This window comes from Salmo trutta, chromosome 13, assembly GCF_901001165.1.
Source record: "Salmo trutta chromosome 13, fSalTru1.1, whole genome shotgun sequence".
NCBI lineage: Eukaryota > Metazoa > Chordata > Actinopteri > Salmoniformes > Salmonidae > Salmo > Salmo trutta.
In genome coordinates this window covers 57,078,457-57,102,431 of record NC_042969.1, presented here as the reverse complement: position 1 = coordinate 57,102,431, position 23,975 = coordinate 57,078,457, and the positions used below count along the sequence as shown (strand labels likewise).

General features: G+C 43.7%; 2 protein-coding genes across 5 annotated transcripts in view; one reads left to right on the top strand and one right to left on the bottom strand.

Annotated features, from left to right (window-relative positions):
• Window positions 1–5,581, bottom strand: part of LOC115206134 (zinc finger CCCH domain-containing protein 4) — a 17,747-nt gene extending 12,166 nt beyond the window's left edge. For both annotated transcript variants that reach the window (XM_029772756.1, XM_029772758.1), the window contains exons 1-2: window positions 5,183–5,581; window positions 42–333 (exon numbers count right to left, since the gene is read on the bottom strand). In XM_029772756.1, coding sequence (XP_029628616.1) covers window positions 42–333; window positions 5,183–5,262 — 372 coding nt within the window. In that variant the 5' untranslated portion in view covers window positions 5,263–5,581. The remainder of the gene's footprint in view (window positions 1–41; window positions 334–5,182) is intronic.
• Window positions 947–23,975, top strand: LOC115206135 (SUMO-activating enzyme subunit 1). 3 transcript variants are annotated; one of them, XM_029772761.1, is made up of 9 exons: window positions 947–1,148; window positions 11,399–11,510; window positions 11,906–12,079; window positions 18,508–18,653; window positions 18,756–18,855; window positions 18,958–19,063; window positions 20,732–20,876; window positions 22,721–22,790; window positions 23,533–23,975. In XM_029772761.1, the coding sequence occupies exons 2-9, from the start codon at window positions 11,493–11,495 to the stop codon at window positions 23,623–23,625; spliced, it is 852 nt and encodes a 283-aa protein (XP_029628621.1). In that variant the 5' UTR covers window positions 947–1,148; window positions 11,399–11,492; the 3' UTR covers window positions 23,626–23,975. The 3 variants fall into 3 exon arrangements, with proteins under 3 accessions (XP_029628621.1, XP_029628620.1, XP_029628619.1); XM_029772760.1 differs by lacking the exon at window positions 947–1,148 and adding an exon at window positions 3,729–3,826; XM_029772759.1 differs by lacking the exon at window positions 947–1,148 and adding an exon at window positions 10,951–11,171.

Below are 23,975 nucleotides of genomic sequence, written 5' to 3'. Positions count from 1 at the left end.
CTGGATGTGAAACACACACACACACACACTCTCTCTCTTACTTTGTGCTTGGATTTGCGTCTCTTCTTGGCTCTCCTCTTCTCCTTCTCCCGCTCCCTCTCTTTTTTCCTCTTCCTCTTGTGGCGGCGGGCCTTCTCGTCGTCCTTCTCGTCGCCGCTGGCGTGGCGCTCTTTGCTACGGTGAATTTTCTCTGGGGGGGCCGCCTCTGCTGCTGTTGCTTCTTCACCTTCACCTCCATCTTCTTCTCCTCCCCCGGTGCTGGGCTCCTCAGCCACCTCCACCTCTCCACCATCATCCTCCAGCTCCCCCTCTTCCAGCTCACCATCCTCACGTCTGTGACAAACAGAGAACAGATAGACAGGACATCAAAATGCTGTTCAAACCACACTCCAGTCTCAAACGCGTAGTTCATGTTTGGACTCCCAGTATGGGACAGGTGGATGGTTCCTGGGTGGTGAACATTACATTCCTAGACACCACCACCAGACCATAATAATAAGGGATCAAAGCTTTTTGTCTGGGAAAAAGTAAAGTGGAATAAAATGGCATTAACAACTGCGACTGCTAGGTTGGGAATTTGGATAATTCCTTTTTCATGGTCGAGGTAACATTGCAAAATTCAGGTGTACCCGTTCTACACATTGGTGACTTGTATAGCCCGAGGGAGTCACTTCCCTCATGTTCTAACGTGAGTAATTTAATTTCTGGGTTTCAGTCACTAATTACGGCGTTTCCTTGTGCGTTTCTGTACCTTTGTTTTGACAGTGGAGATAATGCGGTTATCCTCAGGGCCAATCAGCTGTTGTTATCCTATCCTGTGATAATGGCTGAGAGCTGCGTTTCTCTGAACTCGTCAAACATTAATCACACCACCGTTCACCCACAAACCATGACACAACGTAGGCTGCTCTACTGTAACATTCTGATGAGTTATGAGTGTTTGGGTGACTGGGTTGACGATTGGCTGTTATTGTGGGTGACATAAAGGACCTAGCGTCTGCTGAGAGTCAGAGGGCCAGATCATGTTTTTCTTAGATTGAACACAGGCCTACTGACTGTATGCTGGGATAGGACTGCTAGGGTGTAAAGGCTGTGTGTTATTTCTGTGGCAAAACAAGCGGAGTTATCGTGAGGAGGACAGGGATAAGGTGGGTGTGCTCTGTGGTAAACAAATTATATGGCAGTTAATATATGGGACAGCAATCATTTAACAGCAAGTTTCTCTGCATTTCGCTATAGGTATGACATTTCCATGTGTGTGTAATGTGGACACTTTGAGCTTTATTGTTTTGTCTCTTTGGACTGGGAAAAGTTGAGTGATGCAACTATGATGATGCAACTGGTGGGGGAGGGGGATTCAGTACTGCTGGACATGCGGAATCCATTGGCCTTCATTATACAGGGTGGATTCAACATCAACATTCATTTCAAGGACATTTTGAAAGCAATAGGCCCATCACTAAATTGAGCTAGTCATTCCTGTGCGGGGAGATCAAAGTGTTTACATAACAAAAATTATCTTAAACAGTCTGCTATTTATCAGTGAATTTCATCTGTCAACAGTCCTCAACAGCATGCAATATGCTTGCTTAGAAGATGAAAATATTTAACCAACAACCAATACAAATCTCAAACGTTACACAGGAAACTGCAATGGTTTAAACTACTAAAACTGGAATAGCTGGGCCTAAATGTGGCTAGAGAACACAGACAACAAGAAATTAGACACAGATACCTTTTCCCCCTGCCAGCTTTCAAGGTGCAGTTTCACAGAGGCACGCCCCATTACATGATTTACTGAAATACACTGGCGTGACAATAAGGCATGTGTGGTGGTGGTGATTTGTATTTTTTATTTATTTAACCTTTATTTAACTAGGCAAGTCAGTTAAGAACAATTTTGTATTTACAATGACGGCATACCTCGGCCAAACCCTAACGACGCTGGGCCAATTGTGCGCCGCCCTATGGGTGATAAGTAGGATATGACCACTATGTCCATTTGAAGCGACACTATAGCCAGAGTCCAGCCTACAGAGTGAACGGATATTTGCTGACACTGATCAGAGCAGGCTTGAGTAACAGTCTCGCTTTAAGTGTCTGGTATAACCTAACTTCGAAATGGTACAGGTTAGGCCTTTATTTGATTATTCAAATACAGATTAGAATTCTGACTTTTGGCCAAAGTACACAGAAATGGTTTCGGTAGTAAAACAATGAGTTTGATGTAGGCTATAGAATAGACTATACTCTGAGCATACAGACCCAATCTGTGGACATAGGCCTATAGGTCAATTGACACAAATAAACGTTGACTGATCTCTCTTTATACTCACACCAACACAGTCCACACCACATCCTCAACATACTAACTTCCTATGTAGGACATGACTTTCCTCCTGGGCCCGAGGGTTGCTGGGTCTTACTAAAGTCTCCTGCTCCTCCTTACATTTAGTTATCCTAAGTCTACTCTCAGCCAGAGAGGGACGAGATATAGATCTAGTCACTCTTAAATAAACCAAATTCATCTAAAACTGCAAGTTGATACATTTTTTCCTTCATTGTCAATGGCATGGTATTACCACCTGGCATAAAACAATCGAGTCAACATAATTTAACCCAGCACAGCCAACCCTTGAATCAAGATCACTCACGTCCTTCAAGAGGCACAATGAGGCCATTCTTGATGAGCGCAGAACTTTGCATTGCTGGGGGTTCTATGGACTGACATGGGCACGTACACAGAACAAAGGCTCTACTGACATAGCACTGCCTCTTTCTCTAGTGGGGTGCCAGGTACAAGTATTCAGGATTCTGCTGACAAGCAAAATACTTAATCATGATTTTGCGCAGTTCAGATGCCAGTCAAGCCAACCTATACTTCTACAGAGGTGTGCCACTCCCATTGGCTGGGAGTATGCCAAACCATTTAGCTGTGTAGAGACGTTAGGGTCTAGCCAAACCTATCTTGTCTTGCCCTGAATGAAAACTTACTCTTACAACATTATGTAGTAGCCTATTTCAAACTGAGGTTACAGGTGTTTTGGTTTATTAACATTACAGTAAAAAAATTATATTGTCAGGCTGGTTAGATGTCCTGACAAATGTGTTAAATGGCAAATGCAAAGCACCTGTCAACAGCCTCCTCTGGGTTTTATAGCCCACATCACAAAGACTTTGCATAAAAAAATGATGTATCACTCCAATAACAACAGAGGGGTGAGGAAATGATAGCACCCACTACAGCCAATTAGATAAGGCTCTAGTCTACTCTACTCCAAGGAACTATGAACAGAAAAAAAGTTACACTTGGATCCAAATATATAGCCTAATAAAAATAAATAATCTGCAATCTAAGGATTATCACACTTCAAACAAGACAACCTTTACAGTTGCTATAAAGTTGTGTGTGCGCACTGAACACACCCTATGTAGTTCCAAGAGCATAAACTGAGTTAATGCTGAAAGTACTAGGTACAATCAGTCATGTAAACTTACGCTTTCGACTTAAAAATACATTTTACAATACTATTCATGCATCATCACAACAACATTACAGCTTAATTAAAAAGGTCAAAAAGTTCCCGAATAATCAATGAAACTACAAACAATGGGCCTTAAATCAAAATGATGGGAAGTACTTACTGTGAGAGGTTTTCTTCACATTCTGCACTCAAAAACACTGGTATGACCACTGCCCCCCCCCCCAAAAAAAAAGTTTTTGGAACATAATAGTGGTCTCCCCACTTTATTATTAGGGTTTGTGGAAATGGTATAACTTGGGTTGTCTGGGGAGGGGGATGCTGAAGACAGACAGGGAAATCAGGTAACATTTGTGGTTTACTTGACTTTTTAGACATCTGAAATGCTTTGCAAACGTTCAACACAGTTCTGGGATTTGGTGGGTGTTCGGGATAACAATCTAAAGTAATATAGCAGTCTGTCCTGAGAAGAGAGAAACTTTAAGGGTACGAAATTAGGCAATTTTCCTGAACTTGCAAAGGAAGAAAATGTTAAATCCATTAATGTACAGATCTAGTAATAACTGTAAAAAAAAAAAAAAAAGTGTGGCACAAACATTAAAGTGGATGAGCATGCTAAAACAATTGTGCAATCACGTTTGTTACATTTGTGCTCACTAGTTAGTATGATCAATTTCACGCCTTGGAAATGTATCAATTTGTTAATTGTTAGTGATTAAACGCTATTTTAATCCCTAGCTAGTTGGCTTAGTTACCATTAGCCCGTGGACCAATAGTGAACTTCCTGGGTAGCCAACGTTAACTAATCGAACCAATTCATTTTATTCGCCGATTTAAGAGGGCTCTGTCTATATATAGGGTGACAAGTGAACAGCTGCATCAATTCCAATGACAAATGCTTTCAACACAACTATCTAGTTGCTAAAAAAAAAAGGCAGGCACAATTGCGGCCTTTGCTTACTAGCTAGATTGGTCTGGCAAGCTAGCTAGCAAAAAATTAACTGCGTAGTTAGCTAGCAACTTCGTTACTTAGCATGAGTGCTAATAAAGGAAATACCTCCAATGTCCAACAACTGGCTATTAATCCATTGCAATCAAGTCTTTGTCTGACCTGAAAAACCTAGAATGTAATGATTAATTATGAAACTGTTAAAATTCGCCCTATTGGCTTGGCGGATAGTTAGCAAACTGTCTTTTTTTCCACGGAGGGCAGCCAGCTAGCTAGCGAGTTGGAACGTTAGCTTGCGCTGTCTTTGCGATGCAATTTTGCAAAGCGTTTGTGTTCAAAAACGTTTTGGACATAACTAATTGGAAATCTATTCAGAAATACATTTTTGCTAGTTAAGTTAATGGTGGACAATTAGAAAGCAAAAATCATATTTTTCTTCATTCACTCTACTTTGGTGGGGATGCAACTTTGATGGATCAGTTATTTGAACTGATGGTCTTTTTTCTTCATGAAATAACTCCTTGAAATACTTATTCAAACTGATCAGATCCCAGGTTCATATTTGACCTTCCAGTTTGCGCTGAGCAACGTTTCAAGATGGCGTTCGTTACCTCTGTACTTGTTCCCCAGAAAAAGGCGACTTTAATCCCTTTGAAAGAAAAAATTGAAAAAGAAACCCGGGCTTTTTATACCTAAAAAGCACAGGACAAATAAATAGTTTGATAGAAATATGATTGTAGAATTACTCGACCTTTCGTCAGTGAGAAGACTGTGTTCGTGGTTGGTTGTTGTTGGGGAGTTTGGCTGGACAGTCATGCTTTCCACAGCCATTTCCTCTAGCTACATTTAGGTGCAAAAAAAATTACAACTCTACTGGCTTATGCGTCACTTAACTTGGATCTACAGTACTTGTTAATGGTTTAAGGAAGAGTTTCAGTTCATAGTAGTCAATTCCCCACTAACAGTTGTTAGAGAAATAGGTTGAAATTGTGTCCTGAGATTCTCCGTCCTACAGTTGCGCTGTAAAATGAAACTCATCCACTTAAAATGGCTGACTGTCTCCTCCAAAGAGAAGGGGCGGGATATTCCGAATATGACGACATAAACATTACGTTCTCATACGTTTGTCACGGAACTACCCGAAAATGTTTCGTTCAACAGTTGTGAAAGATCACTCTTTGGCATGTGTATATGCATATCTGCAGCCTAGGGGACTGGGTTTTAGGGCACGTTGAGGTATTCTGCTGCTTGTTCAGTAATTTGAACAAGTTCACTTTACTTTTCTTTTAGTTGGCCCTCAGTTCCCTCTCCTTGGAATGACTATATTGGTGGTAGCTGTGAACGGTGACGTGTGTGTCGGAGCCTGTCCTGTACTAATTATAATTTACTATTATAGCCACAGTAAAATTTCAACTCACCAAATATATTTCACTAATTGGTTGGTTCAACTGTTTTGTCATATCAAATTGTATTTGTCACATACACCGAATACAACAGGTGAACCAACATTACAGTGAAATGCTTACTTACAAGCCCTTTAACCAACAATGCAGTTAAGAAAAAAAAATATAACAAATAATTAAGGAATATCACAATAAAATACAAACCAAGGACCAGGTATAGGCTCCATTTGTTTATGTTTTTGTTACCATGGGGAACTTTGATTTATAGCTTCATATAATGTTTTAAAAGTAATTTCCTCTCACAGAATGTCTGAGCACTGCATTTGAAAAAAAATAATAATAATGTATTCCACTGTTACATTTTTGTTGGTAGGCCTGTGCTATGATGGTATGCATACAGTGGAAAGAAAAAATATGTGAACCCTTTGGAATTACCTGGATTTCTACATAAATTGGTAATCAAATTTGATCTGATCTTCATCTAAGTTACATCAATAGACAAACACAGTGTGCTTAAAATAATAACACACAAATTATTGTATTCTTCTTGTCTATATTGAATACATAATTTAAACATTCACAGTGTAGGTTGGAAAAAGTATGTGACCTCCTAGGCTAATGACTTCTCCAAAAGCTAATTAGAGTCAGGTGTCAGCTAACCTGGAGTCCAGTCAATGAGATGAGATTGGAGATGTTGGTTAGAGCTGCCTTAACCTTTAAAAAACACTCACAAAATTTGAGTTTGCTATTCACAAGAAGCATTGCCTGATGTGAACCATGCTTTGAACTAAAGAGATTGCAAAAGACCTAAGATTAAGAATTGTTGGCTTGCATAAAGCTGAAAATGGTTACAAAAGTAACTCTAAAAACATTGATGTTCCTCAGTCCACTGTAAGATAAATTGTCCATAAATGTAGAAAGTTCAGCACCATTGCTACTCTAGGAGTGGCCGTCCTGCAAAGATGACTGCGAGAGCACAGCGCAGAATTCTCAATGAGGTTAAGAAGAATCCTAGCGCGTCAGCTAAAGACTTACAGAAATCTCTGGAACATGCTAACATCTCTGATGACGAGTCTACGATATGTGAAACACTGAACAAGAATAGTGTTCATGGGAGGACACCACGGAAGAAGCCACTGCTGTCCAAAGAAAACATTGCTGCACGTCTGAAGTTTACAAAAGTGCATCTGGATGTTCCACAGTGCTACTGGCCAAATATTCTGTGGAGAGATGAAACTAAAGTTGAGTTGTTTGGAAGGAACACACAACACTGTGTGGAGAAAAAAAGGCACAGCACACCAACATCAAAACCTCATCCCAACTGTAAAGTATGGTGGAGGGCGCATCGTGGTTTGGGGCTGCCTCAGGGCCTGGACAGCTTGCTATCATCGGCAGAAACATTTATTTCCAAGTTCATCAAGACATTTTGGAGGAGAATGTTAGGCTATCTGTCCACCAATTGAAGCTCAACAGAGGTTTGGTGATGCAACAGGACAGTGACTCAAAACACAGAAGTAAATCAACAACAGAATGGCTTCAACAAAAGAAAATGTGCCTTATGGAGTGGCTCAGTGAGCGTAGCCTAGTGGTTAGAGTGTTGGACTAGTAACTGGAAGGTTGCAAGTTCAAATCCCTGAACTGACAAGGTACAAATCTGTCGTTCTGCCCCTGAACAAGGCAGTTAACCTAGGCCGTCATTGAAAATAAGAATTTGTTCTTCACTGACTTCACTTTTTTAAAAAGTCAGAGTCCTGACCTCAACCTGATTGAGATGTGGCATGACCTCGAGAGCAGTTCACACCAGACATCCCAAGAATATTGCTGAACTGAAACAGTTTTGTGAAGAGGAATGGTCCAAAATTCCTCCTGTCTGTTATGCAGGTCTGATCCATAACTACAGAAAACGTTTGGTTGAGGTTATTGCTGCCAAAGGAGGGTCAACCAGTTATTAAATCCAAGGGTTCACATACTTTTTCAACCCTGCACTGTGAATGTTTACACAGTGTGTTCAATAAAGACATGATAACATATGATTGTTTGTGTGTTATTAGTTTAAGCTGACTGTGTTTGTCTATTGTTGTGACCTAGATGAAGATCAGATCAAATGTTATGACCAATTTATGCAGAAATCCAGGTATTTCCAAAGGGTTCACATACTTTTTCTTGCCACTGTATGTCTTACAGTGAGAGAAGGGGGAGAAAAAAAACATGAGATGGCTATTCCTTTGATAAAGTACATACCTCTACGAATCTGAGTGTAAATGGGTCCACTCTCTTCACATATAGATGAAACAATTCCAAACAGTCCCTTTACAAGTGAAAATGTAGAATAAACTTAATTTGAACTTTACCTGTTGTCCACTGATTTCGTTCTGCTGGTAGAATTTGAGACAAAATATCCACAGGAAAGTATTATTAAATCGACTTCAAAACGCGGGTCTCTGTGTATGGCTGTCACAATTTGTTTGCTCATTACCTAAGGGATGTGCACAAGACGGAAGTACATCCACGCAATGCATGCATACTAACCAAAGTCTTGCAGGTGTTTACAAGGTTTTGTGCATGTGCCAGGTGATAGAAAAATCTCAACGGCAGTATCGTTACTCTAAAAGGTCTGGTGAATAATATTGTGGATATTTTTTCTCAGATTTTGACCCGAATAGGGACCAATCACACAGACAACCGGTAGAGTAAGTCCAAATGCAATTCTATTCTACATTCTGGATTGTAAGGAAACTTTCCAAGTTTTTCCAGTGCTTTAATTCAGACTGTGTATGCAGAAAGTTTACCTGACGACTCAAACGGAATTCTTAAGATACTCTATGTAAGCTACAGAAGAAACTGACGTCTGTGGGCAGGGAAAAAGGAAGAAAGTGGAACATATTAAGAGTAAATATTGAGTGCAACAGAAGAAAATTGAACATGACTAGTGAGGATGAATTAACTGCGTTGGCAGGTGCGGTGAAGAACGCAGAGTTTGCGCCTCGTCCAGATGGTGATAGATGTTTTTGCCCAGTGGAAGTGAGATTTTTGGAGAGAATGGATCCTTGCCTTCTGGGTGATTCATATGTGGTGTCAGGTTGGGTGGAGAAGAGTTTGGGTAATTGTGGGTCGGTGAAAGTGGAATCTTGTTTATTTTTGTATATTTCAGCCGTCCAGAGGAACATGCGCTCTGCACCACCTGACTGGGGAGAAGAACTGTGACTTGCTAACCCCTCCAGAGCAGGGTGCCATTGAAAGGAGTGATAACTGGAGTGACGTTAGTGTTGAGGAGGATCAACTGAAGTTTATGATTCCTGGTGTCTGTGACGCCCACCGTTTGGCGCAACGCAGACCCCCGGTGGAGAGGGTGGTGAAACAGAGATGACACTGTCTGTACTTCTGAGTTATGATGCAGAGTTTTTACCAGATAAAGGCAAGTTAGGATGTGTCGGTTATACCATGAGAGCTTTTGAACAGAACCCATTATGGTGTTTTAGGTTTCAAGCTTATGGTCATGTGATAGGAGTGTGTAGGAGGGAGATTCCTAGACGTGAGCAGTGTGCAGGAGGACCAAAGACAAAGGATTGTGTAGTATCGGTGGAAAAGGTTGTGTGTGGAAACACTAGGGGTACCCATGGTGCTGGAGATCAGACGTGTCTGGTGAGAGAAATGCAGGTTGAGGTTGCCAGGATCAGGGTAATGAGGTGTCATATGCTGAGGCACTAAAGAGAGTAGAAGAGGAAGATGAGTACACCCTTACGGAAAAAGATTGCTGTCAAAGTGCAGTATAATGACCGTATCAAATCAAATTTTATTGGTCACAGATGCATGGTTAGCAGATGTTATTGCGAGTGTAGTGAAGTGCTTGTGCTTCTAGTTCAGACAGTGCAGCAATAGCTAACAAGTAAAATAACAATTCCACAACAAATACCTAATACACACAAATCTAAGTAAAGGGATGGAATAAGAATATGTACATATAAATATATGGATGAGCAATGACAGAGCGGCATAGGCAAGATGCAATAGATGGAATAAAATACAGTATATACATATGGGATGAGTAATGCAAGGTATGTGAACATCATTATTAAAGTGGCATTAATAAACTGACTAGTGATCCATTTGTTAGAGTGACCAATGATTTCAAGTCTGCATGTTGGCAGCAGCCTCTCTGTGTTAGTGATGGCTGTTTAACAGTCTGATGGCCTTGAGATCGAAGCTATTTTTCAATCTCTCTGTCCCAGCTTTGATGCAGCAGTACTGACCTCGCTTTCTGGATGGTAGTGGGTGAACAGGCAGTGGCTCGGGTGGTTGTTATCCTTGATGATCTTTTTGGCCTTCCTGTGACATCGGGTGCTGTAGGTGTCCTGGAGGGCAGGCAGTTTGCCCCTGGTGATGTGTTGGGCAGACTGCACCACCCTCTGGAGAGCCCTGTGGTTGTGGGCGGTGCAGTTTCCGTACCAGGTAGTGATACAGCCCGACAGGATGCTCTCAATTGTGCATCTATGACTGCAGTATGCTGCGTCCAAAAGAACACTTTTTTAACTGCAGTAGTATAACAGCAGTTCAACTGCAATACACTGCAGTTATTCTGCAATTACTGCGTTCAAAATACTACAGTCGACTGCAGTTACTAGACTTTTACTGCAGTTTCTTAACATCAATCTTTTTTGTAAGGGTGACAGATCCTAAGAGGATCCCTGTGAGTAGGACGAGGTCAATAGAGAGTGATAGGAATAACGTGCTTTGGTAAGGTTGTTTTTTGGCGTAGATGGCCATGGTGGTCAACTGTACCGCAGGAATGGAATGTAAATCACAGAGGATAGATGTTGTGGTGGCAGCTGCAGAGAAGTACTTGGCGTACAAGATTTTACTGCAGAAGAGTTACAAGGTGTTTTGAACGACAGTGTCCCGTACTCCCAGGCTGCTGGCCAGGAGCAGGATCAGATGGGACCAAAGTAGTGGAATAGTGATGATGTTTTAATGGGCGTAGGGTTAGTTGGTAGGATAATTTTTTCACGAAGTGTAATGAATTGATACTACAGCATAGTAGGCTGATACACAGCCAATACAGTAGATGGCGGCATGCACCTGTAACATTTGTTTGCGGACCGCCATAATACCGAAGAAGAAGAAGAAAACGTCATCTTCCAGCGTCCGTTCAAATCAGCGATAGCGGTACCCTACCCGAATTTTAAAAAGGGCATATTAATCCCATTACTGTTAAACTAGACAAATAAACCAGTGTGAGATGATAGACATGATTGAGAAGGAAGATTCTATCATTAGCGAGGAAGAAGCTGCTCAGTATGACCGGCAGATCCGACTATGGGGTCTGGATGCACAAAAGAGGTAGCTATTAGCTAACCATCTAGCTAGCTTGAATCAGATCTGTTCGTTCTGGGATAAAATGGGGTCCCACAGCAAGAATGGATTGGAAAACACTGAAAATGTTGATGTTTACATAATTTATCAATCTGCACGAGGCATGCATATTTTGTCTTTAAGACTTTCTACCCGTTATTGTATGATGGCGCCACATAGCTAATTAAGGTTTTTGCCATCTGCTTCTGTTCCAGACTGCGGGGTTCTCGTGTGCTCCTGGTGGGGCTCAGGGGCCTGGGGGCTGAGGTGGCCAAAAATCTCATCCTGGCTGGAGTGAAGGGGCTGACCATGCTGGACCACGAACTGGTATAGACCACAAACACAAAGAGGGGGGGTTGTAACAGAGTTAGGTCAGAACAGAGGTAACCTAAAGTATCAGGTGTAAAATAAACACCTGAAACTAGATCCACTATATACTGGTCTTGACGAGAAGGGAAAAAACTGTTGGGGGAGGTACTCTTTTGCACTGTCCAACCAAACCAGTAAATGTGGAGGAGGAGTTCAGATGGAGTTTTGCCTTGTTAACGTCTAATAGCGGAAGTAGCGTCACAGGCTCTTTCCGTTGTTGGGGACTCGGCAGAGGCTAGGTGAGAGGGAACCTTCCCAAGTAGGCTAATGGTTGGATAAACACTGAGAAAATTGCAGGACAATAGAAATGAATGCTACAAATTGCTAACTATGTCTGCTCTCTTGCTTCCCAGGTGACAGAGGAGTCATGCCGAGCCCAGTTCCTGATTCCAGTGAGCAATCAGGGCCAGAATCGAGCCCAGGCCTCCCTGGAGCGGGCCCAGTACCTCAACCCCATGGTAGAGGTGAAGGCAGACACAGACAGGGTGGAGACCAAACCAGATGAATTCTTCCTACAATTTGAGGCAGTGAGTACAGTAGTGCAGGACCGGCCTATTATCAAGATTACTTTTGTGCATAATTTTCTGTTACCTTAAATGGCCACTAGGTGTTGCATTTACACCATACTTCTTACCACAAGTTGCTCTAGGCAAATCAAATCAAAACATTTTTTGTCACATACACATATTTAGCAGATGTTATTGCGCGTGTAGTGAAATGCTTGTGTTCCTAACTCCAACAGTGCAGTGGTATCTAACAATACACAAATCTAAAAGTAAAATAATGGAATTAAACAATATATAAATATTAGGATAAGCAATTTCGGAGTGGCATTGATTAAATACAGTGGAAAAGAATACAGTATATACATATGAGATGAGTAAAGCATTATGTACACATTATTAAAGTGACTAGTGTTCCATTATTAAAGTGGCAAGTGATTTTATGTATATAGGGCAGCAGCCTCTAAGGTGCAGGGTTGAGTAGGTTGGTGGTTGCCGGCTAGTGATGGCTATTTAACAGTCTGATGGCCTTGAGATAGAAGCTGTTTTTCAGTCTCTCTGTCCCGGCTTTGATGCACCTGTACTGACCTCGCCTTCTGGATGGTAGCGGGGTGAACAGGCCGTGGCTCGGGTGGTTGATGTCCTTGATTATCTTTTTGATACTTCCTGTGACATCGGGTGCTGTAGGTGTCCTGGAGGGCAGGCAGTGCGCCCCCAGTGATGTGTTGGGCAGACCGTACCACACTCAGCAGCAGACCAATGCCAGTATAGCACCTGTTTTGCACACATGTTTTTTTCTTATTTTCTGCAGATTTAAGCTGTTTTTGACTGAGGAGTTCCATTGTATGTAGTTGCACTTTGATCACAAAAGGAATCTTTGTAGAACTTAGCGATAACAAGTGTTTTTCATTGGATATCCCTGTTAAAAGGGTACTTTGGGATTTTGGCAATGAAGCCCTTTATCTGCTTCCCCAGAGTCAGATGAACTCATGGACTTCAACTTTTATGTCTCTGCATCCAATATGAAGGAAGTTCAAGGTAGTTTCATGAGCCAATGCTAACTAGCATTACCTCCTCCCTAGCATGCTAGCAGTTACCACTGACTTCCAGTAATTGCGCTAATGCTATTTAGCAACTTCCTTCAAACATAAAAATGGTATCCACAAGTTCATCTGACTGTAAGTAGATAAAGGGCTTCATAATATGATGCATATAAATATAATTTATACACTGACAGAGTGAGGGAATTGACAGGTGCCAGTAGTGGGAAAAGAATAGCATGAACATTAAATACCCTCGAGTTTGGAGATAAATGCGTTTATCTAACTTATGTCTGCACGGCTTACAAGTAGAAACATAGCTTTCCTGTGGCGTTTGGTTCCAGACACAGTGCAACACAAGCTGTCTGAAGTGCCCTGCTCTGAATCATGTAGCGGGGCGGGGGTTTGAAGAGGCTCCTCATCAGATGCTCAGGGGTTTTCAAAGCGCAAACGAGCCGCTTCCCCAGTCTGACTGTGGTGGAGGAACGGCGGAAGCGTCCCAGGGGGAGTGCTAATGGGAGTTCAGGAGGAGGGGGAGGCGGACTGGGCTGTGCTGTAGACTCACTCTCTCATTTACTTCACTCAGCACACTGGTATACTCTCCCAATTCTCACTCATGTACTCTCATTGAGTCAATCATAACCACTCATTCTCTGCATGTCTATCACTTCACTTCTCCCTTCACCTCCTACCAGACCAATTCTCTGTTGTTAGGTTCCATTGTACAGATAAGCTATACCCCCCCCCCCCCCATTTCCTCACTTCCTTCTTTTCACTCTCTCCCTCACCTCTCAAACAATCCAGCTCAGTGTCCCTCTTCACAAAGCCCTTGCCGGAGGCCATCAGGAGGAGGCGCCCGAGTTGCACGCCTCCTTCAAAGGGTGGGAGGCTCTGTGGACAGACAGTACGGCTGGCCAGGCTGTTAAAAAGCCCTGTCCCCTCCGGCCTGCCAGTGCCAGCAATCTCAGTTCCCACTGCCAATCCCCTCTAATGAACTAGACCAGCAGCAGTAGCCCAACATGTCCAGCCAGGGTCTCTCTCAGTATCTGTTGCCAGTGCCACAACAGAGGGCTTGCCTTTTTGTAGCTGGCAACTAAAGCGAATAGGACTTCCATAGTAGTCTGTAAGGGTTCCCCTTCCCCCATAAGACCTTCTTCCTGTTGAGGTGTGGTTTAAGGAAGATTTCCAGTCCATTTTTCAATCATCAAGCATGCACCCAGCATTGATGATTAGTCTATCAATCTTCAAATCAAATGTTATTGGTCGCATACACGTGGTTAGCAGGTGTTATTGCGAGTGAGCTAAATGCTTATGCTTCTAGATCCGACAGTGCAGCAGTATCTAACAGGTAATGTCTAACAATTCCACAACAACACCTAATACACACAATCTAGTAAAGGAATGGGATGAGAATATGTAAGTATAAAATATATGGATGAGCAGTGACAGAGCACCCAAGATGCAGTAGATAGTAAAGAATAGATAGTGAAGGATACAGCATATACATATGAGATGAGTAATGCGAGATATGTAAACATTTTTAAAGTGGCATTATTAAAGTGACTAGTCTGTAGGTAGGCAGCCGCCTCTCTGTGTTAGAGGTGGCTGTTTAACTATCTGATGGCCTTGAGATAGAAGCTGTTTTTCAATCTGTCTGTCACAGCTTTGATGCACCTGTACTGATCTCGCCTTCTGGATGGAAGCGGGGTGAACAGGTAGTGGCTCGGGTGGTTGTTGTCCTTGATGATCTTTTTTGCCTTCCTGTGACATCAGGTGTTGTCGGTGTCCTGGAGGGCAGGTAGTTTGCACCCGGTGATGCGTTGTGCAGATCGCACCACCCTCTGGAGAGACCTGCGGTTGTGGGCGGTGTAGTTGCTGTACAAGGCGGTGATACAGCCCGACAGGATGCTCTCAATTGTGCACCTGTAAAAGTTTGAGGGTTTTCGTTGACAAGCCACATTTTTTCAGCCTCCTGAGGTTGAAGAGGCGCTGCTGTGCCTTCTTCACCACACTGTCTGTGTGCGTGGAGCATTTCAGCATTTCGGTTTTCTGGGCTAACAATGTAATAAATAATACATAAAAAAAAATACTGCACAGTTTCCGAAGGACTTGAAGCGAAGTTGCCATCTCTATCGACGCCATCTTGCGTTAGATGAGGGCACAGCAATTTAAAACAACTTCAAACATACAGTCACACGTCAATAAGCTTCCCTTGGAAAAACACTGGCGCGTGTAGTCAACTCGATGCTGGCACCTCCCAACATTGTGGTACTTTGTGTTCTGGGAGGGAACAGCGTGTACCACTCACCCATGTCAGCGACGCCACAGACAGATGCCCGTCAGCTGCCAGACAGCCCCTTATCTCTAGCCAAGTGTGGAGTGTGCTGGGTTTGGTCTGAAGGATAAGATGGACCAGCCCAAGGGTCAGTTGTTTATTAAGGCCCATTTTCTTTTCCCCACCCTGTTCAGATAAAACAAACTGGCCAAAACAAACTAGTTGATTCTTTGACTGAATAACAGATTTTGTTTACTTGAACATGTTTTGTGTCAGAAGGACGGGGTGTCTGTTATAGAAGCTGGTGGGTGTGTTGTTCAAGGGGGTTAACTAAAGGAGTAGGTTGTTTAAGAAGGGCTATGGTGGAATCTATCCAAAAGGTGTGTATGTGTGCGTGTAAATGCAGAGTTAGGCCTACTTGCTCATCATCAAGTACTTTGTCATCACATTCCCCTCAAGGTCTCTCAATGAACATGTACACGGTATAATTGAAATTGGAAAGCAGCTGCGGTCATCCCCCTCTTCAAAGGGGGTGACACTCTAGACCCAAACTGCTACAGACCTATATCTATCCTACCCTGTTTTTCTAAGGTCTTCGAAAGCCAAGTTAACAAACAGATCACCAACCATTTTGAATCCCACCGTACCTTCTCCGCTATGCAATCTGGTTTCAGAGCTGGTCATGGGTGCACCTCAGCCACGCTCAAGGTCCTAAACGATATCATAACCGCCATCGATAAGAGACAAGACTGTGCAGCCGTACTCATCAACCTGGCCAAGGTTTTCGACTCTGTTAATCACCACATTCTTATCGGCAGACTTAACAGCCTTGGTTTCTCAAATGACTGCCTTGCCTGGTTCACCAACTACTTCTCTGATAGAGTTCAGTGTGTCAAATCGGAGGGCCTGTTGTCCGGACCTCTGGCAGTCTCTATGGGGGTGCCACAGGGTTCAATTCTTGGGCCGACTCTTCTCTGTATACATCAATGATGTTGCTCTTGCTGCTGGTGATTCTCTGATCCACCTCTACGCAGACGACCCCATTCTGTATACTTCTGGCCCTTCTTTGGACACTGTGCTAACTAACCTCCAGACGAGCTTCAATGCCATACAACTCTCCTTCCGTGGCCTCCAACTGCTCTTAAATGCAAGTAAAACTAAATATATGCTCTTCAACCGATCGCTGCCCGCATCTGCTCGCCCGTCCAGCATCACTACTCTGGACGGTTCTGACCTAGAATATGTGGACAACTACAAATACCTAGGTGTCTGGTTAGACTGTAAACTCTCCTTCCAGACCCACATTAAGCATCTCCAATCCAAAATTAAATCTAGAATTGGCTTCCTATTTTGCAACAAAGCATCCTTTACTCATGCTGCCAAACAAGCCCTCGTAAAACTGACTATCCTACCGATCCTCGACTTCGGCGATGTAATTTACAAAATAGCCTCCAACATTCTACTCAGCAAATTGGATGCAGTCTATCACAGTGCCATCCGTTTTGTCACCAAAGCCCCATATACTACCCACCACTGCGACGTGTACCCTCTCGTTGTCTGGCCCTCGCTTCATACTCGTCGCCAAACCCACTGGCTCCAGGTCATCTACAAGTCTTTGCTAGGTAAAGCCCCGCCTTATCTCAGCTCACTGGTCACAATAGCAGCACCCACCCGCAGCACACGCTCCAGCAGGTATATTTCACTGATCACCACCAAAGCCAATTCCTACTTTGGCCGCCTTTCCTTCCAGTTCTCTGCTGCCAATGACTGGGACGAACTGCAAAAATCGCTGAAGCTGGAGACTCTTATCTCCTTCACTAACTTCAAGCACCAGCTGTCAGAGCAGCTCACAGATCACTGCACCTGTACATAGCCCATCCAACTACCTCATCCCCATACTGTATGGGGATGAGGTAGTTGGATGATATACTTGTCAGCCACACCTGTTGCTGACAAGTATATCAAATTGAGCAAACAACTATGCAATCTCCATAGAAAAACATTAGCAATAGAATGGCCTTACTGAAGAGCTCAGTGACTTTCAATGTGGCACCGTCATAGGATGCCACCTTTCTAACAAGTCAGTTCGTCAAATTTCTGCCCTGCTAGAATTGCCCCGGTCAACTGTAAGTGCTGTTATTGTGAAGTGGAAATGTCTAGGAGCAACAACGGCTCAGCCGTGAAGTGGTAGGCCACACAAGCTCACAGAATGTGACCGCTGAAGCGCATAGCGCGTAAAAATCGTCTGTCCTCAGTTGCAGCGCTCTACCGAGTTCCAAATTGCTTCTGGAAGCAATGTTAGCACAAGAACTGTTCGTTGGGAGCTTCATGAAGTGGGTTTCCATGGCCGAGCAGACACACACAAGTCTAAGATCACCATGCGCAATGCCAAGCGTCGGCTCCAAAGCTCGCCGCCATTGGACTTTGGAGCAGTGGAAATGCGTACTCTGGAGTGATGAATCGCTGACAAATCTGGGTTTGGCAGATGCCAGGAGAACGCTACCTGCCCTAATGCATAGTGCCTACTGTAAAGTTTGGTGGAAGAGGAATAATGGTCTTGGGCTGTTTTTCATGATCTGGGCTAGGGCCCTTAGTTCCAGTGAAGGGACATCTTAAGGCTATAGCATACAATGACATTCTAGTTGATTCTGTGCTTCCAATTTTTTTGGCAATAGTTTGGGGAAGGACCTTTCCTGTTTCAGCATGACAATGCCCCCTTGCACAAAGTGAGGTCCATACAGAAATGGTTTGTTGAGATCGGTGTGGAAAAGCTTGACTGGCCTGCACAGAGCCCTGACCTCAACCCCATCAAACACCTTTGGGATGAATTGGAACACTGAATGTGAGCCAGGCCTAATCGCCCAACGTCAGTGCCTGACCTGAATAATGCTCTTGTGGCTGAATGGAGTCCCCGCAGCAATATTCCAGCATCTAATAGAAAGCCTTCCCAGAAGAGTGGAGGCTGTTATAACAGCAAAGGGGGGATCAACTCCATATTAATGGCCATTATTTTGGAATGAGAAGTTTGACGAGCAGGTGTCGACATACTTCTGGTCATGTAGTGTAGTTAGCGCAATGGGAGTTGTAGTTTTAGCTGCTCTCTCTGACTTTGTCCTGCCCTCCCTTGTTTCTCTCAGGTTTGTCTGACCGGCTGCTCCAGAGATCTGATGGTACGCGTGGACCAACTCTGTGTCCGGAACAACATCAAGGTCTTCTGTGGTGACGTCTTCGGTTACCACGGATACATGTTCTCCGACCTTGGCCAGGATCACAACTATGTTGAGTAAGTGTTGTGTGTGTGATTGTCGTGTCTAAATTACTTGTCTTGATTATTCACCAGTTATACTTATGCTCATCTGTCCCTTGTTTTGATGCCCCCGTCCAGGGAGAAGCCCAAAGTAGTCAAGCCTAAAACAGAGTCCAATGATGGACCTGAGGCCAAAAAAACAAAGATTGACCCCAATGAGACCACCATGATCAAAAAGGTGAGCGTTGTATAATAATATCTCAATTAGAGTTATCCACCTCCACATCTAATGATGTCATGTTCCTTGCCCTTTGGCGCTCTCTCTATCCCAACTGAACAGACGGCCTGCTTCTGCTCCTTAAAACTGGCTCTGGAAGTGGATTGGACCAATGAGAAGGCCAAGAGCAGCCTGAAGCACACCCCCGTGGACTACTTCCTGCTACATGGTACCTGCTCCTTCCACAAAGCCATTGGATATAAATATCTATCTGATAAAAGAGAGTTAGATCACTAACTGGCTGTCATCACGTCTTTTGTTCTTCTGACATACGAAACAGCGAAGCTATATGTTGATGCCCTCTACACGTGAACGTCTGCAGCTCCAATGATATCGCATACCACCATACCCCCCCCTTCCTGTTTTGGTTGTTGTAGCATTGCACCCTGTTCCTTCTAGTCTGATTTGGTCCCTTTAATAGCCTTCACCTGGTTTCATAGACCTTCTTAACGTGGCTCTGTTTCCATCACAGGCTCTCCATGGCCAGTCGTGTGTGACTTTAGAACAGAGAAACAAACAGCTAGCCACCACCCACGACATTTCACCTGCAGGGCTGCGTACTCTAGCCCCTGTTGTTGGCTAATATTAAAATTACAGCCGGAAAGGAAAAGAAGCTGTTCATTTGTTTGTTTTTGTCGTTTTCAGAGGTGTCTTACAGCATTTGGGTTTCTATAATTATGTCTAGACGTAGTGGTATCTCTCGACTGAGCTGCTCTTGAGGAAGTGGTGCTTCCTCTGTTACAGCTCCTCTGTGTGTCAGGGGAGGGGGTTAGCTTACTGTATGCCACCATAACTCTGGAGGAATGGAAGGCAGCACTGGTGGGGGGGCACAGGACTGTTTTCCCTCAACTTTGATTTAGTCAATGTAATTTGAATGTGTTTGTTTTTGGTTGAATCTAATCAAGAATGTTCCAGACTACTCTCTTAAGACAATGTTTACTTTGCACAGATGTCTTTGTACACTTACATATTGTGCCAGGTTGAGATAATTCAATGGGTGAGAGAATATTTCGTTGAGGGTGATGATTCATGTTTTGATGGTGATTTATGATTTTCTTTTATTTATTTATTTTTGCGAGCGTGCGAGGTGTCATTCTAGTGGAAATAGCCGTGGGCGGACTGGGCTCCATGATGTGTTTTGATGGACAGCTAAAGAGAGGAAGTTATGACACCTGCTTTAACACTGAGGGGGCGAGTAGAGCTGCCAGGCTTAAAGGGGGTTTACAACCTAAAACGTCTCCGTTGCAACGGTACGTCCATCTCCCCTTTTTTTATTATTTCCCTTTTAGTAATATTCCGACTCCAAACCACATCCTGCTCATATTGACACATCTGCCCACGGTCTCACACAGGATGGGTGTAGTACTAGTGGCGCGTGCTGACAGGACAAGGACATGAGTCATAGATGTCTGATCACGGCCCTGTCAAACTGATCAAAAACTGCTCTTCATTCAAAGCCATTATCAGATGAAGAGGTGTGTTGGCGCAACACTTGTGGTGCGTTGATTGCCACTGTCAATCATCTGTGGTACAACACAGATAAAGATCTGATTGCACACTGTTTCCACAAGCTGATCAGTATGTAATTGGAAGTGTTTCCATTTTTTTTTTTTTTTTTTTTTTGCCAGCCGGTGTCATTCCAGCAAGTGATAGAATCACAACTCCACCAACATTTCCTTTGTAACATATTCTGTGTTGTATGGAAACGCAGCTCAGTATATGTAGCAATGTAACCCATAAAATCAGAGCTTCCTCTGTGTCGTCTATGGTTTCCAGCACTTCTCCACCACTCGTTCTATTGTTCTCTCTCCGTGTGTTCCTCTCTTCTTTCCCACAGTACTGCTGAAGTTCCGTACAGACAAAGGTCGCGACCCCCACCCAGAAAGCTTTGAGGCAGACGCCATGCTCCTGAGACAGATCAGGGATGATGTCCTGGAGGCCATGGGGCTGAGTAGCGAGCTGCTGCCTCACGACTTCGTCAGGTGACCGGCTCAATTCAACCCAGATTTCACCACATGGTGCATCACTTGACATCCGTTCACATATTAAGCTGGACTGTTAGTTAAACAGTGCATTAGGAAAGTATTCAGACCCTTTGACTTTTTCCACATTTTGTTACGTTACAGCCTTATTCTAAAATGGAATAAATCAATCTACACACAATACCCCATAATGACAAAGCAAAAACGGTTTTTGTTTTACATTTTTGCAAGTGTATTAAAAATAAAAAACTTAAATATAACATTTACATAAGTATTCAGACCCTTTACTCAGTACTTTGTTAAAGTACCTTTGGCAACGATTTCAGCCTGGAGTCTTCTTAGGTATGATGCTACAAGCTTGGCACACCTGTATTTGGGGAGTTTCTCCCATTCTTCTCTGCAGATCCTCTCAAGCTCTGTCAGGTTGGATGGGGAGCGTTGCTGCACAGTTATTTTTGGGTCTCCAAAGATGTTCGATCGGGTTCAAGTCCAGCTCTGGCTGGGCCACTCAAGGACATTCAGAGACTTGTCCCGAAGCCACTCCTGCGTTGTCTTGGCTGTGTGCTTAGGGTTGTTGTCCTGTTAGAAGGTGAACCTTCACCCCAGTCTGAGGACCTGAGCACTCTGGAGCAGGTTTTCATCAAGGATCTCTCTGTACTTTGCTCTGTTAATCTTTCCCTTGATCCTGACTAGTCTTCCAGTCCCTGCTGCTGAAAAACATCCCCACAGCATGATGCTGCCACCACCATGCTTCACAGTAGGGATGGTGCAAGGTTTCCTCCAGATATGACGCTTGGCATTCAGGCCAAAGAGTTCAATCTTGGTTTCATCAGACCAGAGAATCTTGTTTCTCATGGAGTCCTTTAGGTGCCTTTTGGCAAACTCCAAGTGGGCTGTCATGTGCCTTTTACTGAGGAGTGGCTTCCGTCTGGCCACTACCATAAAGGCCTGATTTGGTGGAGTGCTTCAGAGATGGTTGTCCTTCTGGAAGGTTCTCCCATCTCCACAGAGGAACTCTCGGGCTCTGTCAGAGTGACCATCGGGTTCTTGGTCACCTCCCTGACCAAAGCCCTTCTCCCCCGATTTCGATTTCTCAGTTTGGCCAGGTGGCCAGCTCTAGGAAGAGTCTTGGTGGTTCCAAACTTTTTCCATTTAAGAATGATGGAGGCCACTCTGTTCTTGGGGACCTTCAATGCTGCAGAAATGTTTTGGAACCCTTCCCCAGATCTGTACCTTGACACAATCCTGTCTCAGAGCTCTATGGACAATTCCTTCGACCTAATGGCTTGGTTTTTGCTCTGACGTGCACTGTCAGCTGTGGGACCTTATATAGACAGGTGTGTGCCTTTCCAAATCATGTCCAATCAATTGAATTTACCACAGGTGGACTCCAATCAAGTTATAGAAACATCTGATGGATGATCAATGGAAACAGAATGGAGCTGAGCTCAATTTCGAGTCTCATAGCAAAGGGTCTGAATACTTATGTGAAGAAGGTATTTCTGTTTTTTTATAAATTGCTTTCTCTTTTTCAATATGGGGTATTGTGTGTAGTTTGAGGGGGGGAAAAACAATTTATTCCATTTCAGAATAAGGCTGTAACATAACAAAATGTGGAAAAAGGTCAAGGGGTCTGAATACTTTCCAACTGCACTGTAGGTTTGTAGGGGTTTTGCATTTGCCAGTGATGGTAGTTATTAGATGTATCAAAGATCATCTGTAACTGGCTGCTCCATTCTGAGCTATTTCAGTTTTTCCAGAGATAAGACAGTTGTTAATTCATCCTTATGAACTGGAGAGTTTGTTTCTGTTGGTGACACGTTGTTGTTTTGTGTTGTCATCAGCTACTGCTTCTCTGAGATGGCCCCTGTGTGTGCTGTGGTGGGAGGAGTGCTGGGACAGGAGGTTGTCAAGGTTGGTTGTCAGTTTGTTTTTGTATTATTGACTTTTCAATAGTTTCTGTGACTTTAAATCATTCTTACTGTACTGTCCATCCTGGCTCTAAACTAATGTCAGCCACCACACATCACAGACTGTCTGCACCACAGTTACTGTTGTGCAGCTTTCACTGGGGAGAAAGATGCCATGTTATATTTTGGGGAGGCAGAAAGCTAAACACTTGACAGCAGGCCGCTCCACTTGATTCTGGGTCCAATCCAGAAATACCCAGTGATATGTTTCAGTCCTGTGGGGCTTTTGGGGAGATTGAGGCGGACAGTGTGGCTGTTTTGGATATGACTTGAGTATTGGAGAATAAGGGAAGTGTCACAGTCCTACCTATGTTTGAGAGTTGAGGGAGCCAGGTGAGAAGAGGTAATGTCAGTCAGTACAGACGACAACCCTCTCAGCAGGATGATGGCACTGCGCCAGGCTGTCTGTCTCCACGATATGATGTAATGATGAAACCGGATGAAACGGCCTGCGACCGGCCTGCCATCTCACTGGGTGAAGTCAAGCGATCACACAACGGACAGTGCACCCGACGCTCACGCAATGAAGAGGACACTAGAGGACACCACATGTATGCAATGCAGGGAAAGCTGGTGAAACTCCCACAGCAAAGCTATCCTTATCTATGGTGGGTTTAGTTTGAGAGATGGTCAGGTAGTGAGTGTGTGTTGTTGGCTGGTATTAGCGTCTCTGTTTGTTTCTACAGGCTCTTTCCCAGAGAGACGCACCGCACAAGAACTTCTTCTTCTTTGACGGTATGAAGGGCAGCGGGGTGGTGGACTACTTTGGCCCAAAGTGATCGACCATATTCCCACCAGAGGAGGGAGAGGTGTGTGCATGGTACATTAAGGCCTACACTCACATACTCAATCAGTTTTGAGTTTTGTCATTCTTTTTGCCAGTCAGACTTCTTATCAATGTAACCATTCACCTCCAGCTGAACGTTCAACAAGTGTTTCAATAGGCGAAAAGGGTTTGTCATTATACATGTTCTCCTTTTATACCTACCAATAACACATCTAATAGACGGTGTTTGCAGCACACCTTCTGGAATTTCTATTTTCTTGTTTGCTGTTGTCAGACTGTCCATTTTATGTTTCTAGCACAGAGGTATTTTTACGTTTTGTAATAAAAATATTGTGATCAAAA

Bases quoted from the DNA above. Each gene is read 5' to 3' on its own strand.
- LOC115206135 (XM_029772759.1), top strand. From the start codon at position 11,071: ATGATAGACATGATTGAGAAGGAAGATTCTATCATTAGCGAGGAAGAA. The intron at 11,511-11,905 runs GTATAGACCACA...CTTGCTTCCCAG, and splicing joins CCATGCTGGACCACGAACTG to GTGACAGAGGAGTCATGCCG. The intron at 18,654-18,755 runs GTAAGTGTTGTG...GCCCCCGTCCAG, and splicing joins CAGGATCACAACTATGTTGA to GGAGAAGCCCAAAGTAGTCA.